This window comes from Anabrus simplex, chromosome 1 (assembly GCF_040414725.1).
Source record: "Anabrus simplex isolate iqAnaSimp1 chromosome 1, ASM4041472v1, whole genome shotgun sequence".
NCBI classification, from domain to species: Eukaryota; Metazoa; Arthropoda; class Insecta; order Orthoptera; family Tettigoniidae; genus Anabrus; species Anabrus simplex.
The window spans coordinates 787,827,833-787,843,646 of record NC_090265.1 but is presented as its reverse complement, the minus strand read 5'-3'; the positions used below and the strand labels follow the sequence as shown (position 1 = coordinate 787,843,646).

Sequence of the window (15,814 nt, the reverse complement as noted above, 5' to 3'; positions counted from 1 at the left end):
GGCTTTACCTTATTTAAGGTCCCGGCCGCTTCCTTCCCACTCCTAGGGTTTTCCAATTCCATCGTCTCCATGAGACCCATCTGTCTCGGCGAGACGTAGAACAAATTGTTGGATTATATTTTCTACTGTCGCAGGTTTTTCTTTGTGCACATACAAAGGAGCTAACACATTCAATATTTCCTGTTCAGTCATATTCTGCAAATCTGTTAAATATTTCAGGGATGAAAAAGAGCGTTCTGGTGTGGCAGTGGTTGCTAGTAAGACAGCAAACAGTTTCGGTACTCGATGTTTCGCTGGAAAAATATCACTGTCCAAAATATTAAGTGCGAAAATGAAATCCACTGGCTCAGGATGATTTCTTTTAGAAGAAAAAATCATATATCTTTATTGATGGAAGCGTCAATACATTGTTGCCAAATACGTAGTTCAAATTAAAAGCAAAACAATGAGCCACCTAAAATCTTCATTTACATTGTTGCCACAGTTAATCACATGTTCTAAACTTCAAAATTTCGGAGTCGGGGGGGGGGGGATGAGGATGGATTTATCCCCCACTCTGTGTACGCTCCTAAATTTGAACCTGGTGAGACAAACAGGTTGGCCACACTGACCCAGTTCCCTCGCTATCCCGTTAGCTTGCACACACACACAGAGCAGTAAAAAGTGGTGTAGCTTATGATAATTGGCGGACCACGCCCGAGCTGCAAGGTCTGCAGGTAGGCCGAGGTGTGTCCGGCTACTGTCTTATGTAACATAGTCACATCGCCCCCTCCACCAGACTGCGCTGTCTCATTGAGTATTCAGCGTCTTCGTATTCCGGCCGGGACGAGCGAATTTAATATTCAACAGTTAATTCTCTGGACTCAGTGACTGGATGTTTGTACTTTCCCCAACATCCCTGCAACTCGCACACCACGCACAACATATATACACGGAAGAGTCCATCCTCGTCGGAGGGTCTGCCTTAGAACGGCTGTGCCAGGCTCTCAATACCACTAGAAATTATACATAATATCTGGGTAATAAGCTATACTATTTCGATGTGTGTGAAGGTAGCTGTAGCGAATACTACTACTACTACTACTACTACTACTACTACTACTACTACTAGTAATATAATAATGATATCCAATATAAAGTATATCGGGAAAATCAACAAGTATACACCACTGGCAGAACATATTCAAAGACTATGGCACAATGAAGAGGTGATAATTGTACCAATCATCATTCTGAGTGCAGCTGCTGTAGCTAAATATCTGGTGGAAAGGCTGAAAAAGTTAGATGTCAACACCAACATCTACAAGATTATGCAAAAGACGGTGATCATTGCCACGACTGGAATTGTTCGTAAATATTTATGGGTTCAAGTTCTGCGTACAAATGTAGTGTAAATTAAGGTTTATTTTCCTTTGATTTCCAAAAATCTGTACAATTTTTTGAAAATCATTACCATGGAAGTGTGAAAAATGAATAATAATAATAATAATAATAATAATAATAATAATAATAATAATAATAATAATAATAATAATAATCAGATCCCGGATTTTTGTGCAGTAATAGGTTAGAACGCAAGCTAATTTCGTTATTAGGAGGTGTCGTCTAGGCCGCTCTTTCGTAATGTAGTGAGAATAACATACATTCTAGGGGTTATGATAGCCCGAACCCTTATTGTTTAAGCAAAACTCACAGCGTAGCCGTTGTGCAGCTTAGACTACACTTGTTACTCGGTCCAGTAAGTTTGCCCCTTCTAACCTATTTCTTCTTTAAAGTCCTGCCTCTTAATAATAATAATAATAATAATAATAATAATAATAATAATAATAATAATAATAATAATAATAATAATAATAATAATATATACCGTTGGCCGTGCGGTTAGGGCCACGTACTGTGAGCTTCCATCCGGGAGATAGTGGGTTCAAACCCCAATGTCGGCAGCCCTGAAGATGGTTTTCCGAGGTGTCCAATTTTCACACCAGGCAAATGCTGGGGCTGTACCCTAATTAAGGCCACGGTCGTTTCTCTCACACCACTTTCCTATCCCATAGTCGCCAAAAACCTATCTGTGTCGGTGCAATGTAAAGCAAATTGCAAAAAAATAATAAAATATATTAATAATAATAAACCGCGAGTTGGCCGTGCGGTTAGGGCCGCGCAGCTGTGAGCTTGCATTCGGGAGACAGTCTTTTCGAACACCACTGTTGACAGCCCTAAAGATGTGGTTTCCTATTTTAACACCAGGCAAATGTACCTTAATTAAGTCCACGGTCGTTTCCCTCACACTCCTAGCACTTTCCTATCCCATCGTCGCCATAAGACCTATCTGTGTCGTTGCGACGTAAAGCAAATGGTAAAAAAAAGAAAATACCATTCAAATACTTAGGAGAGTAATGCCAATAAGAGTGGTAGAAAAGAAGAGCATGAAGGCACGAATTAACAGAATGGAAATAGCTTATCACGCAACAAGGAATATTTACAACAAAATGTCAGTATCCAGGAACGCTATATTCAAACAGTACAAAACTGAAATCCTTCCAGCAGCCTTATATGTAGCACAATCTTTGAATATCTTCACAGAGGGAAAAAATAGCAAAACAGAGAAGATAATTCTAATAAAAATTATGGGACCTATTTGGAAGAATGGCAAACGGACACGAGGACAAGTTTTATACAAAGTATCGGAAAAAATAGATCATGTTTTCAGAAAAAAGGTGATTATAATTCTTTGGTCACCTGTACAGAATGGATGAAGAAAGATTAATAAAACAAATTTTTGAATACTATGCAAATGAAAAACCTCCCAGCATTTAAAAAAAGCCGAAGAAGAGAACTCCTGAAACTACCTTGCCTCTGAAAACCGCAAATGTACTAAGTGTGACTTAAAACTATTATTATTATTATTAATACTATTATTATTATTTAACAATAATGATGACTATCTGCTTATTTTTAGAATCCACCGTGAACTTGTGAAAAGCGAAGGCACGTACTTGATGGGAGAATGGATTGAACCACGCAAGGTAGTGTCAGTTAGTGGCGGTGTGCTTTAGAGGATAGGCAAGAGAAAATCTAGGGATTGGAGGGCAACGTAGATCAAACAAAAAGAAAACCGCGTGGTCAGCGGAACGGATCTTCTCGGCGGTTATTCTTGGTTTTCCAGACCAGGACCGCTATCTCACTGTCACGTAGCTCCTCAATTGTTTCCACGTGGAAGTTTGTGGAAATCGAACAGGTGTCCTCCGGGTGAAAGACAGGCACCTGAGTCCATTGTCTATGTAGAACAGAGCTGTAGAAGGTATCAATTTTGCCGCGGCATTGAAAAAAATAAGTTTTCTTCGCTCGTTTTGATAAATGACGGTGGATATCTTCGGTAACAGCTGGAGTATTGCGGTCTCGACGACATACAAGGAGTAAATCACCTCACCATTCATAAGTCTGAGGTGAAGAGACAATTAGTAGCTACCGATCGTGTTGAGTATTGTCTGCTGCTTGTCATGAATAATTTATGGCGAGCCTCGCCAGTAACAGGTGTCGTGTGGAGCTCTCTAGAGCTCTGACCCCTCTCGGGACAGAGAAAGACCTCATAAACCAAGTACCATGGTGAGAAGAGAACATGATTTGATCAAGGGAGATCAGGCATGAAGAGAGCCTGGCACTGAAACTTGGGAGCAATTCCTATGGCTACGTGATCCAAACACATGCACTTTAGGATTCCTCACTACTATGTTTATGCTTCCCTATGGTCAAAGGAGTTCCGAGTTCGATTCTCCTGCTCAACTGAAATCAGATGTCAGATAGTTCAAACCGAAAGGAGCGAATGGTGCACTTCGACTATGATACTCTCACTACTTATGAAGACCTTAAGAGCATTCAGCTGGACAATGTTATTATATGCATTATAAACTTGGACGTTAACTAAAAACGATACTTGTGGCATTTAAAATGCGGTGCTTCAGACAAATACCTTAAAGTTTCCTGGACTCAAACATTGAAAATTACCATCTCTTACAACCTGAGTTATAATCATTATAAAATTTCAAAGCCAATCTGTTAACAACAAACAATAGAACCATCAGCACTGTTTTATAAAGCCTTCAAATTTAGGAATGCAAAACTGAAAATACTAACTATTAGTGACGATCAACACGTTTTAAATTTTTAATTCACTGATGATGGGCCTTAGTATCAGTAAACTAGTTATGAAGTGAATATTTGTGCGCTGCTACGACTGTTAAATAATAATAATAATAATAATAATAATAATAATAATAATAATAATAATAATAATAATAATAATAATAATAATAATAATAATAATAATAATAATAATAAAATAATATAATAATAATAATAATAATAATAATAATAATAATAATAATAATAATAATAATAATAATAATAAAATAATAAAATAATAAAATAATAATAATAATAATAATAATAATAATAATAATAATAATAATAATAATAATAATAATAATAATAATAATAATTGTACCGGGCGGTACACCTCCGCGCCGCTAATTTAAAATTTGCGGCAGTTGAAAATCTCCTACTGGAGGAAGCATGAACTTTAACTACAGTGCTAATTCTCAAGTTTCTCAGATGATGTCCCTACTTGTAAATTTTGAAGTTTCTGAACTGTGTCGTTTTCGATGTATTTTTGTTTTGCCTGTAGTAAGAAGTGTGAACATTCTCTTCTAGAGGACACTACTGAAGAATTACTATGGTGCACCCTAGTGCGAAGTGAAAGAACTGTTTTTTGGAGAAATTTGGTGTTCAAAAGTTTGTTCTTTGTTAAATTTCTTTCAGTCATGGTTTAAGTTGGCAATATTAACCCTTTCTTTCCCCTTGTTTTGAATTTACCAATCCCGAATTTCTCGAATTAATTTTCCACCAATAATGTGTTTCTTCTTCATCTTGTGTAGGGGTTTTCTTGGTTAGCCAATAAAATTCTTGTGGGAGGGTGTTCTCATTCTTGAAACGCCTCGAACTTTCCGCGAGAGTATATAAACTGCTGATTTTCGGATCTCCGCGCCACTTCAGTAACAGCTATCAGTGTGTAAATTACGTAGCAGGGGGCGGGAAGCGCCTCTTTCTTCGGGCAGCAGTTCAACCACAAGGTAATGGCCTTTTAATAACTTCTTTTCTTGCTAGCTCTGCAGTTTAACTCTCGGGGCAGGTCCGAAGCCTTTCCCATGTAACTTTCCTCTAAAATGTAAAGACACTCGGTATCAATTCTTTCTGTTTAAACTACAAATTGGGATAGAGAGTGCTTAACCCTCTCGAGCTCCCACTCATATTGCTTCGAGGTGAACTTATTTTCTCAACCGTTTCTTCTAGCGTAATGTAAAGTGTCTTCTCATATAAGTCACCTCTTTAGTATGGGATTAGCCCTTGCATTAACGGCCTAGTGCCAAGTAGGTTTTAAACAAAATGTGTTAGGAGTGCAGCTTCGCCTCCTCTCAAATTGGTATTGTCGAGGTCATGTAATATTTCTGTTTCTTCACTTAATAGGCCTCAGTAGGTTGGGTATCTTTTTACCCCTGTGTCTATGTCCTTGGAGGACAGCTGGAAAGTCGAGTTTGGTGTGGCCTTTGATAGACTTAAACTTTGAGAGCGGATTGCTCTTTTGAAATTGATTTTGGGTGCCTCGAGGAGGCTTTATTTTGTAATTGGGAGCAAGTGCTCCTGAACATGATTGGGGTCTTCTGCCCCTTTGTCGAATCTTATTTTTGGGTAAAGTTGGGCTAATTGCTCAAGAATTGTGAGTCCGGGGCTCGAAGCCCAAATCCTGTGAATACTGTAATTGTACATTTGTTGTCTTGCTACTCTGTACCTGCCATTCTTGTTATTTCTTGATTTTGCTAAGAAAATATAACCTTGTTAAATTTTATCTTAACTTTAATTTCGTATTTTGAGACCTGTTCACCCCCGCACCTTCTTTCACCTCTGCACATCCACGATACTCCGTAACAATAATAATAATAATAATAATAATAATAATAATAATAATAATAATAATAATAATAATAATAATAATAATAATAATAATAATAATAATAATAATAATAATAATCTGAAAAATAAGAATCTCTTACAAATGTTGAACCAAATGAAATTACAGGTCATAACAATAAGAAACCGACGCCTTACAACACCTTTCGACACTCGTTGATGACAAAATTTATAGCAAAGGGCTACATCACTGGAAATAAGCCAAGAGGAAGCCGAAGGGAAACGTTTATAAAAATGATCATGGAGGACGCGGGTACAAATAGTTACGTGACAATGAAGAGAGCTAGCAACGATCAGACCATTTGGAAACACATCATAGCAACAGACCAGTATTACGATTGAAGACAAGAAAGAAGAAGATCGTTAATTCGAATGGCTTTGGGCGGAGTATTTTGTCGTATTCAACATTAGATTTCATCTTAGGCAGACCCCATCCTCCCAGACTTGCAGGATTGACGCCAGCTCGGAAGACCTGCACCGCACCTCTCCGGAGGCGACAAACCGTTACTATATACTGAAGCTAGCTTAATGTTCTGTGAAGCAAGACTTTCTCTCTTGCCAAAGAGCTACTGGAACTTGACAGCAAGATTTTACTGAAGACTTTCATTTATTGACATTACCGAGAATCAAACGCGGTATTTTTCATTGGATCATTAGTTCACTGACTACCACATAACTGTGCCCTGATTTGCTCATACTGTGCATCATTCCCTAAGCCGGGATGAGTAACTCAGACGGTCCCACCGATGGCTTTCTCAGCCCGAGTTCGCAAGTTCGATCCTGACTCTGCTCGGTGGTATTCAAAGGTGCTCAGATTCGTCAACCCGTACTTGAAAGAAGTCCTGTGCGGGAAAATTCCGGCACCTCAGCGTCTCCAAAAAAGTAGTTAGTGGAACGTAAAGCCAATTATTTCTTTTTCTGGTATTTTTGCGAAGTGATAATGACATAGGGAAGGGCTAGGATCGAGGGATTGAAACGGCGTAGCTTTAATACTAAACCAAATTGTGTTTGTTGATGTAGCCATAGACTGCCTCTTCATTATGATTTTGGAGCATGATATTGGAGAAATGAGGAACGGACCTTATTGTTCCGTGCTTAAAACAGCTGGCCGCATTTCCCTTCTTCGGTAAAGGGATCATGATGGAGTTTCGAAATTTAGAGAGTCAAATACCCTTTCCATAGATGGTCTCAGTTAGATCATATACCGAGCTTGATAGCTGCAGTCCCTTAAGTGCGGCCAGTATCCAGTAATCGGGAGATAGTGGGTTCGAGCCCCACTGTCGGCAGCCCTGAAGATGGTTTTCCGTGGTTTCCTATTTTCACAATAGACAAATGCCGGGGCTGTGCTTTAATTAAGGCCACGGCCGCTTCCTTCCAATTCCTAGGCCTTTCCTATCCCATCGTCGCCATAAGACATATCTGTGTCGGTGCGACGTAAAGCAAATAGCAAAAAAAGTTAGATCACATAGTTCACCTTTCATCTTTTCCCACCGTTTTGTGGATTTGGCCCTGTTTTACGACTGGATGCCCTTCCTGACGCCAATCATATATGGAGGGATGTAATTGTGTGTTTCTGTGGTGGTTGGTATTTTGGTATGTTGCCTGAACATGATGAGGAGAGTGTTGGCACGGACACATAAAACCAGTCCCCGAGCCAGAAGAATTAATCAGAATCGATTAAAATCCGCTACCCGGCCGGGAATCAAACCAGGAACCTTCTGAACCGAAGGCCAGTAGGCTGAACATCTAGCCAGCGAGTCAGACAGTTAGATCGTACAGTTGTCAGCGATTAAATCACCAGCTGACTTGATAAGTTCAATAGGAGGGTATCAACAGCTGGACCTTTCTCGTTAGGCAGTTACCTCATTTCCACTAAAAATCACTCTTAGTCACTGGTGTGACTAAATTTGTATATTACTCAGTTGCGTGTATGTACTCGAATTTTTCATCGTACAGAATCTTAATGTAGACTTTGCGGTTGTTCTTTATTCGTGCTTTTCGAGTGATTATTGAGCATCAGTTGTCACGAAATGCTGTAGTTAACTTTGGTACGTGGTATATTTTCCTTGATGTTTTCAGTCCCAATTTGCTCCTTTTGCTAGTCTTTCCAGTTATTTGATATTTTTGATAGGGCCATTCTTTTTTTGGCATGTCTACACCCTCGAACTCTTTCATTTTGAAGAGTTCTCTTCGCCAATGTCATTCTAAGTCATTAACAGCTAGATCATTTGAGCCAACAGCAATTTGTTAGTGAAAAGTACTGTTAATTTTACGGTAAATCGATTATTACTAGATAAAGTAATATTTTAGGCAGTAAAAAGTTAGAATACAAACGATACAGCCCACTCTTCTGCGATGTAGCAAGAGTAACATAGCTTCTAGGAATTCTACTCGTACAATAATAGACTGTACCCCTAATGCCTATGCAAATCTCTTAACAAAACTGTTGTGCACACTCGAGTATACTTGTTACTCGTTTTAGTAAGGATTTTTTGTTGTTTAAGGGAGCATAACTTCTAGGTCATCAGCCCTATCGCTTTTGTAAGTTTGAATTTTACCGTCCAGTACCTAAACATCTGGGATCGAATCATTACGTTTAGATTTAGGATTTGTTAATTGATCAAAGTTTCATTGAAACGTTCTGCTCAGATTCAAAAACTTCCCTTGTAAAGGCCTTCATGGCCTATACGGATGTGACAAACGAGCTTTATATGTTATCTTCGGTTTACAATCATCCAGCTTCTCAGTAGGTCGAGAACCCGCAACTCTGACGAGAGTTGCCGACTCATCCTAACATTACGACAGCTGATACATTACAACACTTGTTCAGTAAATCTACTACACTGTAATGGCGTTCTGTGACGTGATAACTCATAGACAGAGGTGCGAAGATCAAAAAATTCAGTACGCTGTTACAACATCCAGGCTGAAGATGTCGACCCTATTCTTTCTGTGAAGCTCGGAAGGAGTTCGGAGCATACGAGACAGCAAGTACTGCTACCTTCATGGCTCCTGGAGTGTTTGTCTTTGGCTATTTTTGAAGATAAATATTAGCTGCCTTCTTTACTACTGACTGTTTTGTTGGGTGGTATTGAACCCTTGACTTAATTATGGGTTCAGTATGTCTAATGCGCATGCCGCATGCTCCTAAAAGCGTACGACGTTCTTGCCTCGTTAATTACCTAATAATAATAATAATAATAATAATAATAATAATAATAATAATAATAATATACTGAGCAAGGTGTCGTGCGGTTAGGGGCACGCAACTTTTATACTGCATTTGGGAGATAGCAATGGGTTCGAACCCCGCTGTCGGCAGCCCTGAAGATAGTTTCCCGTGTTTTAATTAAGGCCACTGCTGCTTCCTATCCCATCGTCGCCAGAAGACCTGTTTGTATGGGTTCGACGTAACTTGTAAAATAAAATAAAAGGAGATTCTAACTAAGATCTTAGGCCCAGTAAAGGAAAATAGAGAATACAGGAGAAGGCACAATGATTAACTCTGTCTGCCTATGGAGAAAATAACAGACTGTATTAGGAAAAGAAGGAATTATTTCTATGGTCACTAAACACGAATAAGACCAGAAAGATTGTCTACTCGAATCTGTGCCTACTTTCTGAATAGAAAACTAAAGGGGTCCGGTTAACCGAGGTGGAAAAGTATTTACAAGAACTGGCGATCATACATGATGACATCTTCCAACGTGAACGTTTAAAGAAGAAACTTAAAGATGTACTGAGTTTCCGAGCAAAATTTAAAATGAAGACAGGCAACACGTGGACCGAAGAATGGAAGGAAGCTCAATGAAGAAGGATGCGGGAGCACTGGGCGAGTTTTAAAGCTAAAGACAGAAAACGGTTAAAATAGCGTGGTCTAAAGCTGTCCAAAACGAAATAATAATAATAATAATAATAATAATAATAATAATAATGATAATAATAATAATAATAATAATAATAATAATAATAATAATAATAATAATAATAATAATAATAATAATAATAATAATAATAATAATTGCAAGCTCACGGTCCGATACGTTGGCTGAATGGTCAGCATACTGGCTTTCGGTTCAGAGGGTCCCGGGTTCGATTCCCGGCCGAGTTGGGATTTTAATCGCTTCTGAGTAATTCTTCTAGCTCGGGGACTGGGTGTTTGTGCCTGTCCCAACACTCTCCTCTTCATATTCAGGCAATATACTACACCACCAATCATCACACAACACGCAATAGTGATTACATATCTCCATATAGGGTTGGCATCAGGAAGGGCATCCGGTCGTAAAACAGGACCAAATCCACATTTGCGGCGCAGTTCGCACCCGCGACCCCACAGGTGTGAGAAAAAGCGGTAGGAAAAGATGAAAGATGAACTGTATGATCTGAGAGGGCCAAATCCACATGTGCGACGCAGTTCGTACCCGCGACCCCACAGGTGTGGGAAAAAGCGGTAGGAAAGGAAGATTATTTGCAAGCTCACGACAGCGTCGCGTAATTTGTGTCCACCAAGCTCGATAGCTGCAGTCGCTTAAGTGCGGCCAGTATCCAGTATTCGGGAGATAGTGGGTTCGAACCCCACTGTCGGCAGCCCTGAAGATGGTTTTCCGTGGTTTCCCATTTTCACACCAGGCTAATGCTGGGGCTGTACCTTAATTAAGGCCACGGCCGCTTCCTTCCTATTTCTAGGCCTTTCCTGTCCCATCGTCACCATAAGACCTACAGTATCTGTGTCGGTGTGACGTAAAACAAATAGCAAATAATAATAATAATAATAATAATAATAATAATAATAATAATAATAATAATAATAATAATAATAATAATAATAATAATAATAATAATAATAATTTGTGTCCTCTATGACCGAGTCACTGATACAAAGACGTCATTTCTTGTCTGAAACACCTCTCGACAAGTTTTCTTTTCCTTGAAACGGAGAAGTTTTATAAGTTGAGTAAACTGCTAGATTGGAAATGCTATGAAACATCCTTCAGTTTGTGAGACACACTCTGGGCCATCGACACACAGTCTACGATCAAGTATCGTGTTGTGACCCAATCAGGAATGTAATGGAGCAGGCCCACTCAAAGTAAGCTTCTAGTTTTTAATTACTATTTATTTATTCGTACTTAATCGTGTCATAAGCATCACATTATACAGTATATATAATACATAATTAATACTCATATACAATTAAGAGGGATGAGATAAAAGACAAATATCCAAATAACTTAAGCCCAATATTTAACAATCAATAAGGGTTCAGAGCTTGCGGACATCAGATCATCAATGTTACATCTTCCAGGAAATAGTCTACACTGGTACAAGTGCTGCGTAGTTAGTTGAACTCTACAGTCGCAAAAGGTTGATGATGTGGTGTAACCTCATTTCTGCAAATTATATTTGGACCTTGCGACACCTGTTCTGAGCCTATTCAGCTTTTCCCCACACAGGCCATTCTTCAGTGAAATCGGCAGCTGGTATCATCCAATGGTGTTCAGATCTCACCTTTCATATAGATAATCGAGAAGATTTCCGTTGACCAATATTGGCAGTTGCTTTCAAGAAACTTTTCCTGGATATTAGTCTTGAAAGATGAGGATGATGACCGTATAATGGATGTATGCAGCTGCTTCACGCCTGATCTCTGGGGGGTCAATTCCAGCCCAATAATATAGTTTATACATCGGTGTAGGTTTCAAGCATCAAGTAATACGTCTATATGAATCATTAAGAGCGAGTTTTAATGACCGTTCGTATCGTGATCATAGCTATGAGACCATCAGTTGCATGCGGCATCTGATCCGTAGGCACGTGAGTGATCATTTCAAAAGTCCGAGCAGCCGCTGAGGATGTCACTTGTTTGCCACGTCCCATGGAGACACCGTCCAGTTACGTAAAGCACTAGTAGATCCAAATATGGCGGCTTGGAGAAAGTCTGGAATGCGGAAATTATAATACAATTCAGGTAAACTCTTCGTTGACTAAAGTATTATCTTGTTGCCCAGTGTAGGTTTGTACGTTTGAAAGTATTTTTAATTGTTTTACAATATCCATTACGTCACACCGACACGGATAGGTCTGATAGTTTGAACGTTCATGGTTCATCTTGTGAAGTGACGCTGGCCTCAGAAATACACTCACTACAGGACGCTACAAGCAGGGCAGCCTTTGCTCCACCCGTACTAGAACTACTTACGAGGGTATTTAGGGGTTCTATTAAGGATATAAGTGAGAGGGTTTTCTGGTAAGTTTCTGGTAAGCCCCAGTGTAAAGAAACCACGACAGGACTACTTGATACGAGAAAAGATCCAAAGGGGTGATTTCAGACAAAAGGGTAGCGTTACGAAAAACTTTGAAACTTTGGGCTGTGAAGACTTGGGACTAACGAAACGAGCTACTCGACTCAGTGGTATGTTCCCAGCTGTGAGTGGAGAGATGGCGTGGAATGACATTAGTAAACGAATAGGCTTGAGTGGAGCTTTCAAAAGTAGGAAATATGAAGATAAAGGTGGAATTCAGGAGACAAACTGGGGCAAGTATTCATTTATGGGACGAGACTGTGCTGGGCTACATTAATATTTTTACTTTCATAGATCTGTCTGGCTCAGTCTTTTTCCCTTTTTCTTCTGTTGATTTTCCGTCGCACTGATTAAGACAGATCTTATGGCCATCTAGGACTATCAAGGGAACGACCATGGCCTTGCCTGATGTGGAAAAGGGAAACCACGGAAAACCATTTTCAAGACTGCCGACAGCGCTATTCAAACGGAGCATCTCCCGACTGTAAACTCACAGCTACACAGTCCACACTCACTTCGTAGTTTCAGTATCATTCTTGGCTAGGACAATATGAAAGTGACTAAGGTATGAGCGATACTTGTAACGAAATTCCTAAAGCAGACTGTCCCTATTATGAAGGGTGTTACGGTATTGCTTCTAAGGTCGGTTGGTGTGTGCGTTTCACTGATATGGATTTGTGTGGAAAGTAACAGGAATCTAACTCACTCCTCATTTCCCTAGTATGCCTCTTTCGTGGTACCTAGCATATTTATGACAGGTGATGCTGCTGCTACTCCGGGTTGAATCTCAGTTGTGATGAGACTGTGCATGATATAGAATTATACTGTGACACAGTTTTCGAAGTGAAAGCACTGGAGCAGACAACGTAGGAAGAACCTCTTATGTCACTCTTGTTCCTCAAATGACAGGGTTGTAGAGAAATGGGGTCAGGGTGATGTGAGGTAGCAACGAGAAGTGAAAGCGTCACTCCACATAATTATCATGTTGAGCCTCGCTTATTATTTCCTCCAAGGTCATGTGATTTCTTTACCTAACACTAATAAGTGTTTCTTATAGCAATTACTGCGAGCTAGCCTCAGGTTATGAACTCAGTTGTGGTAGGGTGGCCACTTTTGAGAAACACAAGCAAGTTGCTTTACGTGGCACCGACACAGATAGGTCTTATGGGGACTATTGGACAGGAAAGGGCTAGGAGTGGGAAGGAAGCGGCCGTGGCCTTAATTAAGGTACAGTACCAGCATTTGCCTGATGTGAAAATGGGAAACCACTGAAAACCATCTTCAGGGCTGCCGATAGTGGGTTTCGAACCCACTATCTCCCGAATACTGGATGCTGGCCGCACTTAAGCGACTGCAGCTATCGAGTTCGGTTTTGAGAAACGAGTCAACGCTCACACCTGATGTGTTCGTACGGCGGTGAAACTCCCAGCAAGTAGGCTGACCTGCATCATACTTGACATGTTCATACGGCAGTGAAACTCCTAGCATGTAGGCAGAAATGCATCACACACGACGTGTGGATATGGCAGTGAAACTCCCAGCAAGTAGGCAGAACTGCATCACACCTGACGTGTTCATACGGCAGTGAAATACCCAGCAAGTAGGCAGAACTGCATCACACCTGACGTGTTCATACGGCAGTGAAACTCCCAGCAAGTAGGCAGAACTGCATCACACCTGACGTGTTCATACGGCAGTGAAACTCCCATCAAGTAGGCAGAACTGCATCACACCTGACGTGTTCATACGGCAGTGAAACTCCCAGCAAGTAGGCAGAACTGCATCACACCTGACGTGTTCATACGGCAGTGAAACTCCCAGCAAGTAGGCAGAACTGCATCACACCTGACGTGTTCATACGGCAGTGAAACTCCCATCAAGTAGGCAGAACTGCATCACACCTGACGTGTTCATACGGCAGTGAAACACCCAGCAAGTAGGCAGAACTGCGTGATTTATCATTTGCGGGAAAGCTCGACGCGCTGTTGGTCGAGATTTGCAGTTCACGTTTGGCAGCCGAAGGGAAGGAGGTCAGTACGAGTCTAACTCTAGGAACATACACTTATATTCTTGTGTCTTGTTGTGTATTAACTATTAAATACAAAACAGTGCATTAATTAAGTTAATATGTCTCCAATTTAGTGGTTGTATTGGAGGTCTAGTTTCTGTTAATGAATTTGCTTATCTTGGTTCCTTGCTAAATAAAACGGGCACGCTGTTAATATAAGCTTATCGGACAAAAAATGAGTCACCTTGTGACACGCAGAGATGGATGGTTAAGCCTGTACAGATGGCACAAAGAACGAGTCCCGTGCTCAACCACACGCGCACTCTCTCTACGTGAGCATAAGGCAGTAGCGATCAGTGAGACTGATGTTTTAAGCGGACAGTGTACGTTAACATGGGTAGATGTAAGGATGTGACAGAGTGGCAAAAGAAAATGCAATCGTATTTGGTCGTGCCCATGGCCATATGGTGTTTGAAGTTGCCGGATTTGTTGGTGTTGCTGTTCAACGTGTCTACAAGCAGAGGTGTACTACACGTGGCCACGAAACACGACGTCAGAATTGTGGTCGGGTAAAAGACCCTGACTGAAAGGGTGAATCAAAATCGCTTCAAAACCCGACAAGAATTTCTGCAGTCAGTGAATGAAGGTCCATCATAACCTGTTGGCGATAGAACATTGGAGTCGGTCACCACCCAAGAGACCATTACTCACACAGGCACGTAAAGCTGGGCTAGAAATCATCGAACGTGGACAGTAGCTGACAAGTTTAATGTAATGTAGTCTGGAAAATAATGTTTTCCTGCATACGTATGACGCGCGTCTTCGAGTACACCGAAGGCGAAATGAAGCATTTCATCCCGGATGTGTGCAAAGCCAGGTTCAAGCCGGAGGTGGATCTGTGATGTTTTGGGAATGTTTTTCGTATCAAGAATTGGACTCAGACACTGCGGTGTCAACTAACATGAAACAGCAAGTTTATTTAAAAATTCTGGATGATCAGGTGTTGCCTTTCACTCAACATCTGCATGATGAGTATGCTATTGATGCCCCAAATTTTAAGATGACAACAGCAAAATTCATCGGGTTGGACGCATATGTGAGTGGCTTTATGAACACTCCCCCATCCTATTACATCACGATCGGCCTGTAAAATCACCTGACTTGAACCCCGTTGAAAATCTTTGGGATATGTTGGAACAGCGGGTATCCCCGCAATTTGGTGGAATTGTGCGATCAAATCCTCAGTTAGTGGCTTAACCTGGGTTCTGTTACATCGCGAATAGCGTGCAAAATCACCTGACTTGAACCCCGTTGAAAATCTGTTGGAGTGTTGGAACATCGGGTAAAACGGCCACATCAGCATCCCCGCAATTTGATGGAATTGTGCGATCAAATACTCAGGCAGTTGCTTAACTTGGATGCGGCGTACCTGCACAACCTTGTGAACGCACTTCCTAACCGAATCCTAGCGGTTGTC

At 40.6% G+C, this 15,814-nt stretch overlaps 1 protein-coding gene across 1 annotated transcript in view; it reads right to left on the bottom strand.

Moving 5' to 3' along the window:
• Nucleotides 1-15,814, bottom strand: part of cysu (Curly Su) — a 231,237-nt gene that overhangs the window by 128,173 nt on the left and 87,250 nt on the right. Inside the window, exon 3 of the mRNA XM_068227559.1 lies at nt 5,619-5,633. Within this exon, the coding sequence (XP_068083660.1) occupies nt 5,619-5,633 (15 nt within the window). The remainder of the gene's footprint in view (nt 1-5,618; nt 5,634-15,814) is intronic.